The sequence below is a fragment of the Scardinius erythrophthalmus genome (genome assembly GCF_964197995.2).
Source record: "Scardinius erythrophthalmus genome assembly, chromosome: 25".
Lineage (NCBI taxonomy): Eukaryota > Metazoa > Chordata > Actinopteri > Cypriniformes > Leuciscidae > Scardinius > Scardinius erythrophthalmus.
Window position 1 is genome coordinate 18391091 of NC_138245.1, and position 11744 is coordinate 18402834.

The 11744-nt window shown below is 38.4% G+C and overlaps 1 protein-coding gene across 1 annotated transcript; it reads right to left on the reverse strand.

Moving 5' to 3' along the window:
- Positions 1 to 1292: 1292 nt before the first annotated feature.
- On the reverse strand, positions 1293 to 6952 carry LOC308685433 (G2/M phase-specific E3 ubiquitin-protein ligase-like). Its single transcript, XM_081357205.1, has 11 exons — positions 6941 to 6952; positions 6772 to 6870; positions 6392 to 6462; positions 6130 to 6221; positions 5687 to 5890; positions 5406 to 5492; positions 4885 to 5144; positions 4525 to 4650; positions 4231 to 4371; positions 3314 to 3437; positions 1293 to 2159 (listed from the first exon to the last, which is right to left on the reverse strand). Exons 2-11 carry the CDS (start codon positions 6787 to 6789, stop codon positions 1942 to 1944), a joined length of 1341 nt encoding a protein of 446 aa, XP_081213331.1. The 5' UTR covers positions 6790 to 6870; positions 6941 to 6952; the 3' UTR covers positions 1293 to 1941.
- Positions 6953 to 11744: the final 4792 nt, after the last annotated feature.

An 11744-nucleotide genomic window follows, 5' to 3' on the forward strand; every position in this document is an offset into this window, starting at 1 on the left:
AAAAGTATTTTGTCTTATTTTGTGTTTGCATTTGAGGAAAAAAAACCTGTAGCCTAACCGTTCGTTCTCCATTAAGGATGCCTTTAAAACTTTCACAGAGACATCAAACAGAAAACACAAAGCCTCTCTTTGAAACGAATTTCGTTTTGTATTAATTTTATCTTAATTTTAATCCATGTTTCATTATTTTGTATAATCACGACACGTTCAGACATGAACCGAAACTCAGCGTATAGGTAGCCTAGGCTACTTGCCTCACAGACCTAAACAAATTAGAAATATCCTATATCTATTATCTACACAAAGCTTGAAATTTCTACTTTTAACCAGAACCATTCAAAACTAAATAAAAGTAGGCTATAGGCCAGGGTTCACCAATCTCGGTCCTGGAGGGCCGCTGTCCTGCAGAGTTTAGCTCCAACCCCAATTAAACACACCTGAACCAGCTCATCAAGGTCTCACTAGGCATACTAGAAACTTCCAAACAGGTGTGTTGGAGCTGGTTGGAGCTAAACTCTGCAGGACAGCGGCCCTCCAGGACCGAGATTGGTGAACCCTGCTATAGGCTAATCCGTAAGAAATGCATTTTTCTCCGGCGCGTTCACTACTGCGAAAATCGCGAGTCAGTGTCAACTTCATCTTTGCAGCTGACACAGAAACACTTGATTATTAATAAACAATTAAAATGTCATAATATATTAGAGAGAGAGAGAGAGAGAGAGAGAGAGAGAGAGAGAGAGAGAGAGAGAGAGAGAGAGAGAGAGAGAGAGAGAGAGAGAGAGAGAGAGACACACACAAGGTCTCTCCCTCTCTGCCGTGCGCTCGCTACACTGTTTGCATGCGCGCTTTGAACTAATTTCCAGGCATCATAACATTACAAAAGGCAATTGTAATATTTTTTTATTACTATTTTGGTATGATGAACATTCACTCGCCAGTGTGGCGGATAGCCTTTTGAGATTTACTCGCCAAACGGAAAATCTAACGCACTAACGGAAATTTACTACCTCGTCAGATGACGTTTACTACTTTTTACTGGCCTTAATTTGCCATAATTTAATTTACTACCTTTTACAACCCCGCGGAAACCCTGTGCATGCTATTTGTAAATAACAAATTTTAATAAAGAACTGATTTATTGCTTTAAAGAAATTCCTGTATTTTTAAACCTTGTCCCTGTAACGGTGGTGAAAACATTTTTGGAATTGGTCCAATATTGAGTGAGAAGGCCATTTCAAATGGCTACATAAACCAGGGCAATTGTGCTACATAAAGAATAAGACCATAAAAATGCTTGTTTAGCACCTTTAATGTTCAAGGAACACAAAATTATGTAAAGTGTTGTGTAAATTTATCAAACGTAGCAGTACAGTTGTATTTAACAACACATCACTAAAGGGGTAACACATTTAGACAAATCGGTTTTACAAAACCAACATTGTTAGAACAGTCATCATTTAGAAGATTACTGTAAAAGGGCAACAGTAATATTGGAGAAACTGGCATCTACCTAAACATCTGAATGTATTAAACATGTACTAGCTGTATAAACTGTTCAATAATTACAACTAAATGTCTATGAAAGTCTTAGCTTAATGAACTAGAGAGGCCAAGAAAACAGCCACAGCTCTCAAAGAGATCTTTATATGATCAAAGCTCATTGGACTGCAGAGGACATCACAAAAGTAGCGATCAGCTAGATTAAGAATATGAAAACCACTAAAGAACTAGTGCAAATTCAAAAACACAGGCTAAAGACGATCACCAAACCAACTCCAAAGTATTTATTGATAGGTGAAGGTGGTGCCTAACAATCAAGTAGAATAATCTACTAACTTTATAACATTAATGGTGCATAAACTAGCAGGAATTGCTCTTTTAAGTGATTCCATTTCAAAAGAGGGACTACCGGTAAGAGCAAGAAGTTGATGACATTTGCACCTACACAAGTCCAAAGCCTGAACTTACAGAACCGAGAGCCATCATCAAGTCCTGGTGAAAAATCTTATAGGTCTGGTAGTGGCTGGGGAGCTTCAACTTGAAGAAGCAGGTGTGAGCCACTGGATAAGTTGAGGTTACAACCTCAACATTGAGTTCTCTTGTTGGCAGTTCCCACCCCACCCAAAACTTCATCAGGTCACGCAGCACATTTGGTGATGCTATGGAAGAGAAAATTTTAATTGTGACCCCTCAAAACTTTACATTGGAGTAGATCTTTCAAAAAATATGAAGTAATGATTCTCTCATAAAATTCTTATCTATTCAACAAATCCAGTTATGGCACTCTTAGATACTCATGTAAAGATAACACATCAGCAATGCTTGCTGTTTAGACAGGCTTTAAACAGATGACAAATTGAATGTGATATTTAAAGTTAAAGACATCGTTAATATAGTCCAAGTGACTACAGTGGCTCAATCTTAAGTATATCAAGGGACGAGAATACTTTTTGTGCGCAAAAACAAACAAAAATAACGAGTTTATTCTACTATTCATTTCCGTCTCTCTGGGCTTCGAGTTGGTTTACATAGTGTTTTTGCGCTGCGCATCTGTGTTGTAAGTGACACGCATCACACACATGACCAGCGTCGGCCAATAGTGAGCCTACGTGGTGACGTGTAACACAGACGCGCTGCGCAAAAACACTACGTAAACCAACTCGAGGACCAGAGAGAAGGAAATGAATATAGTTGAATAAACTCGTTATTTTTGTTTGTTTTTTTTGCGCACAAAAAGTATTCTCGTCGCTTTATAAACTTAAGATTGAGCCACTGGAGTCACTTGGACTATATTACCAATCTCTTTAATAACTTTTCTGGGCCAGCAAGTTTCAATAATATAGAAGCCTATGGAGGAGTGATCAGCTCTCAGATTTAATCAAAAATATCTTAATTTGTCTTACAGGGTTGGAACAACATGAGGGAGAGTAATTACTGACAGCATTTTAATTTTTAGGTGAACTAACCCTTTAATTTAGCAATTTTATGTGCATTTGTGTTTCATTTCATCTCAGTGTGAGCTGAGCTTTACTTTTTCTGTCAAACATTCACATTTGTGTCTTCTCCTTTCCCTGTGCTGTTGTAAAGCACACAGCAGATGACAAAGGAGGAGGGAGAGAAACATGACCATTTGACAATAAAACAGTAAACCAGCTCACACTGAGATGAAATGAAACACAAATGCACATAAAACGTGGTAAATATGAAGAACCACTTTATTATTGTAGCAACTCGGATTGTTATGAGGAAACAATTATGTGTGAATTAAGATGAGAATGAAAAATAAGGAAATAAAGACCATTTACAGTATTACCTTCCTTTATGAATTTTCTCAAAAATCCAGTGACAAGACTAATTTTCTCCAATGGAACAGTGTCGTCCTCATCCTCGTCGCTGTCAATGTTGGGTTGTGGCCAGGTAATGCTCTGGATCACAGTCTACAAGGGATCAAATATAAACATATTTCATGTCAGGATTGAAACTTATTAAAGGAGAACTCCGGTCAATTTTAACATTGAGCTCATTTTTTTGTACATTTGGAGTGCTGTCAATACAGAGAACAACGACAAAAATCGGTGTTGCCTACACAGAGTTATTCTATTTTTAAAATTTGCACCCTGTTGACTTCAATGGGGCAAGTACTAAACCTGCTTTTAGCCTCTTAACATCCTTGATGTGTCATTACAAGTGCACAGAAAATGTGAGTGATTCCTTCTGAGTGAACACGAGTGAGTCTGACTGCAGTAGATGTGAAAGAAATGTATAAAAATGATGTTATTTAAGCCAGCGCAAATACCTTTGTTTACATCCTGTTTTTCGGTTGAAGTCCAAAGTAGTCGATTGCCGAGTTCACGCGCGTGATCATAGGTATTAAACCTATGCGTGTGAACTCTGCAATCGACTACTTTGGACTTCAACCGAAAAACAGGATGTAAACAAAGGTATTTGCCGAAGTAGTCGATTGCCGAGTTCACGCGCGTGATCATAGGTATTAAACCTATGCGTGTGAACTCTGCAATCGACTACTTTGGACTTCAACCGAAAAACAGGATGTAAACAAAGGTATTTGCGCTGGCTTAAATACGCGCTGGCTTAAATACTGGCTTTTAACATATGACTACAATAAACCATTCATTTTAGATGTGCACACCCCTTTGACACCAAACAAAACTACACACAGTCTTTGCAAAAATAAAATCATAAAATCGTGTAGTGTGAACTAGGCTTTACCTGTGGGTTAAGCTCCTCACTTGACTCCCTTGGAAAAATTAAGGGGTGGACATCTGGCCTAGCTGTAAGAAGTGGCCAGATTCCTGTTTGTTTAAGGCCTTTCCGTATTTGTTTAATTGGCTGTTTAACACGGTGAAGTACCTGCAGACAGAATTGACAGGACAGAAGGTAAAATTTACACAGAGGCACTATTTTATAGGAAAGAGATAGTAGGCACAGATGTAACATGACTTATGAGTTACACGGCCAACCTCCAATATAAATACTAACAAGGTAATTTATAAAAATAATTACTGCATGCGAAAGCAGTTCCTGGAACAGCCAGACACGATTGGTGGAGGTTGGAAATGGAAGATCCCAGGACAGGCAAAGATCAGTCACTTTGGTGTTTTCTTCTGCAGTAAGTTCAGCATTCTTCAGCTAAAGCAGGTACACATTCACAAAAGGTAAAATAATTTAATAATTACATGAAAAGTTGTCACCAGACAATCCACAAAAAGGCAAAAGGTACAATAAAAATAACTAACATTTGGAGTAAATAACAGACACCAAAAGCTTTGGAAATCACAAAATGTCTCGGCACAGACACGTGTGCGACATGAACAAAAATGTAGTAATTCATACAAATGTGCAATCTGTAACCAAGTTACTCACCAAACCAATTGTTTCACGATGGTCAATATCAGGACAGTCCTCCAGTGTCAGAGCTGATGCTGCAGTGTCGATGCTCTCACCAGTTAATAGGGTCACCACAGGAAAACTGAGTCCAGAGAAGCTGGACCCACCATGCAGGAAAGAATGGCCGATCATACGACCTGCCATCTCAAATAGGTTGCTTTCCCGCAGGACAGCAGCTGCAGAGGGAACCCGATGTTCTTTTTCCCCCTCAAAAAGGGTTGTAGGAGCAGCAGAGCCTTAATAAGGACAAGAAACATTGAGCATTATGTTAAAAAACGTACTTGATCACAGCTAGACCCAAATCTGTCTTTGGAGGTTCATTTAGATTAAGTTAGAACATATCATTTATTTAAAGTAGAGTTTACATGTTAATACTGTTCCCTCATTTGATGACAGTGCCCAATGAATAGGCTACAAAAAGCAATTACTCCAAGTACTGCAATTAAAAAAGTTTTAACATGAAAACATAGATGACACACACACTCGTATATACAAACCTAAATTTATTCTGAAGCCAGTTTTCAATTTCTGCATGGCCATTGACAAAACATGTCTGTTGACACCATCACCTACTGCTGCATCTCCTTGGGGGCAAAATAATATTTGAGATGAAAAGGACAGTCGACCAGATTATGTCAAGTAAACAGAGCATGGCTATTGTGCTAAAATTTTCTGAGTTTCTACAACAATAATTACAGGGGGGTCAAGGGACATGGACTGAATTCATGAATTCAGAGAATAACTACCTGTAATGGAAAGTTACACGCTTTATTAATACCTCTCAGCCTGCACTTGAATGGAGCTGCCCAGTTCACATTATTCTGCTTATAGAATGAAATGAATGCACTGTCCTGGTCTTCTTCTGCATCAAACATGTCGAGTGATAGAGAGAGGCGTGGACTTTCAGAGTAACGGTTCAGTAAATCATCTCTGAACAACTGGCATGCTTTTTGGGGGTCGACTTCAGTGGCCCAGGTTGAAGCTGTAATTTGCCACAAAAAAGTTGTTGATGTAAAGGGCCTTCTAAATGATATACTAATATCAACTTATTTCCAAAGCAAGAATAAATTTATTTCAGCAGTGACATTTTGAAATCCCCACAGGTTAATGTAATATGTAAGTACTTGAAAATCAATATTCCTTTTTTAAAATCACTTAAGTTTTTTTGACAACATTATTTTCAACAATGCAACACTATAGCAATAATTGTGCATAAATTACCTGCTGACGATTGTGGAACTGAGGGTCCTGGCAATTCTTCTCCCCTTGAGGGTCCTGGCAATTCTTCTCCCCTTGGGGGACTGGCTGCTACGCTGGGTTGAGCACAATTCATTCTTAGAACACACCAAATATATTATAATAAAAAAACATTGCTTGGAAGAATGGGAAACAGCCAAATCATGAGTGGTGATTATTTTAATTATTTAACATAATAATGATGTCTGACTATCAGTTACCTGAATCTATCAGACAAACTTCCTACCTGTCACCACATGTGCTTGCATGAAATGGTAGAACATCGGCTGGGTACGATGCAAGACAGATTGGGCAGACCTGCAAAAAAAAATCAATACTTTTCATACATGAAATTATTATAAGAATAGAGTCATGTTTTCTGCATCTTACAGACATGTTATATTCACTAGCGACAGGAAATATGCTATGATCAAATTTATTTACATATGTGTCAGAGTAAAAAAAAAAAATTCAAGTTTGAGATGCGTTATGCCCAATCTATTTATATATCTGCAAGCATTACATTTTTCTGTGCTAAAACCTCTGCTTGCTTACTTTACGTGATGAATAAAAAAATAATGCTTTCTTACTAAATTCCAAAGCAACAGAAAAGACAACATCTATTACCGCCAAGGATTCATCCATGCCTATGGTAGATGGGACTGGCTGCTCTGGCTGCTCAAGAACTGAACAGTCTTCATCAAGACATGTCCCAGATTCACTCTCCTAAATAAATAAAATAAATGTATTAAAAAATATATAATAAACATACTTAATCTAGGGCTGGGCGATATACCTCACGATATTGTTATGCGCATCTCATCAGTAAAGCCGGTTCCTTGATTAGTAGTAAATCACCTTCACCTGCTTTCAGATGGAGCGGCATTTACTACAAAGAGCCGTAGTTAACTGACAAGCTGAGCCATATCGCATCAATATCGCGGACGTATCGCCAGCAATATTTAATGCGATATGGCTCAGCTTGTCAGTTAACTACGGCTTTGTACACAGCAAAAACTCCAGTGTTAAATTAACACTCCTGGGAGTGTATGAGTCGACAATCAAGAGTGTTTAAGTTAATGAGATAATTAAGTGATTAATTTAGTGATGATTGAACATTATTGAAGACACCTGATGTTAGCAAGCAGAATCACTGAAGGAGAAAATCACAAATTGTAAGTTACCATTATTGTGATGGGCATTTGCTTTAGTTGGACTCTAGACCATTATATGTGTACTTTAGATTTTGTTTGGCTGTTGTATCTGAGTTACAAATGCCAGATGAACAAAGAATAAAGTAATCTGATGGTGTTGGTTATATTATGACAATCATCATTTGAGCTTGATCACTGAACTCCTTATTTGCTTATTTCTGACTTAAATTTATGTTGTTGACCAAAGAATAATTGTGATTCTGCATAAATATCCAGAATTTTAGATGTAATATAAAGGATTTCTTAAAAGTTGTTTTAAAAAAAAAAATCTTTCTTTTAGGCACACACAGACATCAAAATTCAGTATATGAATCTCAACAATGGTGACGAGCAGAATATTAAAGTCCACATGAAATCAAAATTGACCATATTTACTTTGTTTGCCTAATTTGATCGTTTTGTGGTGAACAATTCATCCATGCAAGTCAATCCACACAAAAAATTTTTTTGGCTTCGTAATCTTTAATCAAAATCTGAAAATGCCCCTCCCCTCTGCATTGGAGGACCTTCTCTGATGACGTAGGTTTGAGGAATTGGTTTGGGCAACGCTTAACCACTCCCCTCAAACCGTTAGTCTGTTATGAGCAGAGATGGAGAGGAGGAGCGCTAGAGTAAAACCCTGCCCTCTGTTCAATATTCCCTTTCACTGGGAAATACGTCACAACACTGGAGAAAAGTCGTTTGCAACTTCCGGTTCACGCGGACTTTAAATTAGGGAAAAGTAAATTACATAGACAATTCAGATCATAATTTATTCATTCCGCAATGCATGATGGGAGCCATTAATGAGTTGTGATTAGTGGCAGCCACTACAACATGCTTTATTATTGTCACCATTGTTGAGATTCACAGACTGATTATTAATGTCTGTGTTTCTAAAAAAAAAAAATTGAATGTATTTTGATCAGAACAATGTTTATTAAATATTATGGGTTAAAAGAAATATACTGAAATACTGAAATATATCGCCGTATGCTGTAGACTCACAAAGCTGCTTCTAACAAGCTAAACCAAACTATCTCAATAAGTTTCCTTTTTCAGATCACAGCATGATTGTGTCAAAACATAACCAACACTATCAGATCACACTTTTCTTTGTTCATTTGCCTGTTATAAATCAATAACAGCAGACAAACAAAATTTAAAGAGAATGTATAAGGGATCAGGAACCCAACTAAATCAAACACTGATCGCCAAAATGGTGGCTTACAATTTGTGATTTTCTCCTTCAGTGATTCTGCTTGTTAACATCAGGTGTCTTCAATAATGCTCAATCATCACTAAAATAATCACTTAATTATCTCATTAACTATAATACTCTTGAGTGTTAATTTAACACTGGAGTTTTTGCTGTGTAGTAAATGCCGCTTCATCTGAAAGCAGGTGAAGGCGATTTACTACTAATCAAGGAACCAGCTTTACTGATGAGATGCGCATAACAATATCGTGAGATATATCGCCCAGCCCTACTTAATACTTTGAAACTGTCAATTGAACCAACTAAAAAAGAGAAATGAGAGATATGTTGTAATACAGCTTACAGTCAGAGTGCCATTGCATCCCTCCACATGCAACGGCAACAGCTGCAAAGGCATTTGACTGCCACATGTAATGCATTTTGACTGTGGCATCTTGGCGAACTCTACGGAATCATAGGAAAGTGGTTCAGTACAAAGCTTCTCCTGTAGTGGAACTACAAATACTATGTTTTTCCCATTGTTAGATGCTGATTTAAGAAGCCTTGTGGAGTAACCCTCAGCATCAGTTGGAATTATGGACAGCTTGCGACGTCCGCTACCACCTATTTTAAAATGGAAAGTAGTAAGAGTCTCACAATCATTAATATTAAAAGTTATATTTTGTCAGGCAAATAAGTCATACTACTGTCCTCTACAACTTCAGTGGTGTGAATGGTAATTCATCGCCGGACATCACATGACATATGAGGTTTTGAATTGGAAAAACATTTAACTATACTTTTTCGTAATTGGAGATTTAGAAAAATTCTACCTGTAGACTTGAAAAACATCCAACCTCCTTGTAAGGTCTTCAGTTTAGGATATTCCTCCTCAAGTAGAGCTACAATCTTAAAAAAAAAAAAAAAAAAGAAATTATTCACTATTCTGCAAATGATAATTTTTTAATCATTAGGCCTACCCATTCTACAATATTATATACTATATTATTACCTCATCGTGTTTCAAGTTGTCTGGTATACTTAACATCCTCTTCCCAAGGCCAGCATGGGCAAGTTCTAGCTCTTCTGAGCCCTTTGGTGTGAACTGACTGGGTTCCGAAAGGACATACATATGAAAGTCTGTCCTTTTCACAATGCAAGGGGCAGGAGTCGAGAATCGACGTTTTCCTCTTGGCTGATCAGCATTAAACATACTCGGGAACTGCCTGATGTGGGAAAGACAAAAAGATTTGTAGGGAAAACAGATATTTTTGAGTTTCGTTTACCTACTTTTCAATAATTTAAATAATCTCAAAATAGTTTAAATAGTCTCAATAAAAGTATAAAATACACTAACGCTATTCATTACTGTTCCAGACACCAATAAATGAATAATTTATTTTATTAATAAATCACCAATAAATCTAATATTAACTTATTAGAAATAAGTTAAATGTATCACCTTCTCATAGCCTGTCTCACCCTAGCATCGCTAACAGGCAGAGGAGCAGCACTGCCTCCAGCCCTCACTGTACTCTCTCTCGGTGCGTTTGGGGCCGAGGACAGCTCCCGGGCAAATAACTGGGCTGTACTCTCTCTCGGTGCGTTTGGGGCCGAGGACAGCTCCCGGGCCAATAACTGCACTAAAGCCCGAGCTGCTACCTCGGCTTGAGGCGACAGACCCTGTCAAACAGTCACTTAATTCACAAGAAGTTCAACTTTATGGAAAGATACTAGCCTGACCCTATATTAGCATGCAGACGCGCTAGCTCAGCTCGCTAGCTTATGTTGATAGTTGCACAATTAAACCGGTTAACATTATGTTGCACAATTAAACCGGTTAACATTAACAATTAAGCAACATCTTATAATAAGGAGATAACGAGTTAAACACGTTAAGTTACTTACCGCTGCCCTATCGTTGCCAGAAGCCATTTTGAGGTCTCAAGTTACCATAGACTGTAAAAAATGGTCTCAACCAACTGGCAGAACTCCACCCACCTCGCTCTCGCGCTCGCGCTTCATGTGACTGTCTTATAAGTAAACAATCCCCCACGTGGGGTGCGTTCTTGTGATTGGCTAAAACAAGGGAGATATCTGATTGGCTAAAACAAGGGAGATATCTGATTGGTCACAGATCATTCCCTGTTTAAAAAAAGGCATTTGTGTGTCGAGCCAAGTCAGGGGAGTCTCAAAATTCACACACAAATGCAGTGAAGTTCACAGACCGCAAGCAGTTTGTAAATCAAGATATATTTGTGTGTGCATCAGAAATACATTTATGAATCTTGTCCTGAGCATTTGTGAATCTTGTGTGCATTTGTAAATTTTGTTTTCATTTCTGAATTGTGTGTGTATTTATGAATTTTGTGTGCATTTATGAATTTTGCATGCATTTGTGAATCTTCTGTGCTTTTTAAATTATGTGTGTGCATTTGTGAATTTTGTGCGCATTTGTGTATCCTGTGTGTGTATTTATGAATCATGTGTGTGCATTTGTGTATCCTGTGTGTGCATATGTGAATGCAGTTTGTGCATTTATCTTTATTGAGACTCTTTTAGCTCCATAATTAAGCAAGTCATTGTGAAGAGGCAAAAACAATGCCAGAAGTGCTCAAAATACAAAGTGCAGGCATTGCTCAGAGGCCCTGTCCCAAATGGCACCCTAAGCACTCGTGGTCTTCCTACAAGTCCGCACTTTCGTGACGTAATGCCGCTTTGACTGTCGGGAAGAATGGATTGTAAGTCCACAAGACCGAAAGTGCACATGAAGTGTGCCATTTGGGACAGGGCTTTCATATACACTTTCGGTCTTGTGGACTTACACAATGGCTGCCGCGTGCGCGTGTCCGTTAAGTCCGCAAGACCGTAGGGTGTCCCATTTGTCATTTTAGGTCTCAGAAGGGTGCTCACGAGTGGGGCAACTATGCGGTCGTTTTGCGCCCTCGATGCGCACTTTTAGCTCCGCAGCAGACTTCTTCCCGACAGTCAAAGTGGCGTTACGTCACGAAAGTGCGGACTCAGAGTAAGACCGCGAGTGCTTAGGGTGCCATTTGGGACAGGGCCAGACTAGTATAAGCCAGACAAGAAAGGATTAAGGGAAAAGGAAAGGAATTATTATTTTTTTTACGAGGTTAAGTGCTCACGGAAGAGATGAGTTATCTTTTGAATGTTGTCAGGGATTCTGCATTCCGGATGAGGGTGGGGAG

Excerpts from the sequence above, each read along its gene's own strand:
- LOC308685433 (XM_081357205.1), bottom strand. Across the intron at positions 4,651-4,884 it reads ATCGTGAAACAATTGGTTTG|CTGAAGAATGCTGAACTTAC; the intron begins GTGAGTAACTTG and ends TACCTGCTTTAG. Across the intron at positions 4,372-4,524 it reads AGGAACTGCTTTCGCATGCA|GTACTTCACCGTGTTAAACA; the intron begins GTAATTATTTTT and ends TTCTGTCTGCAG.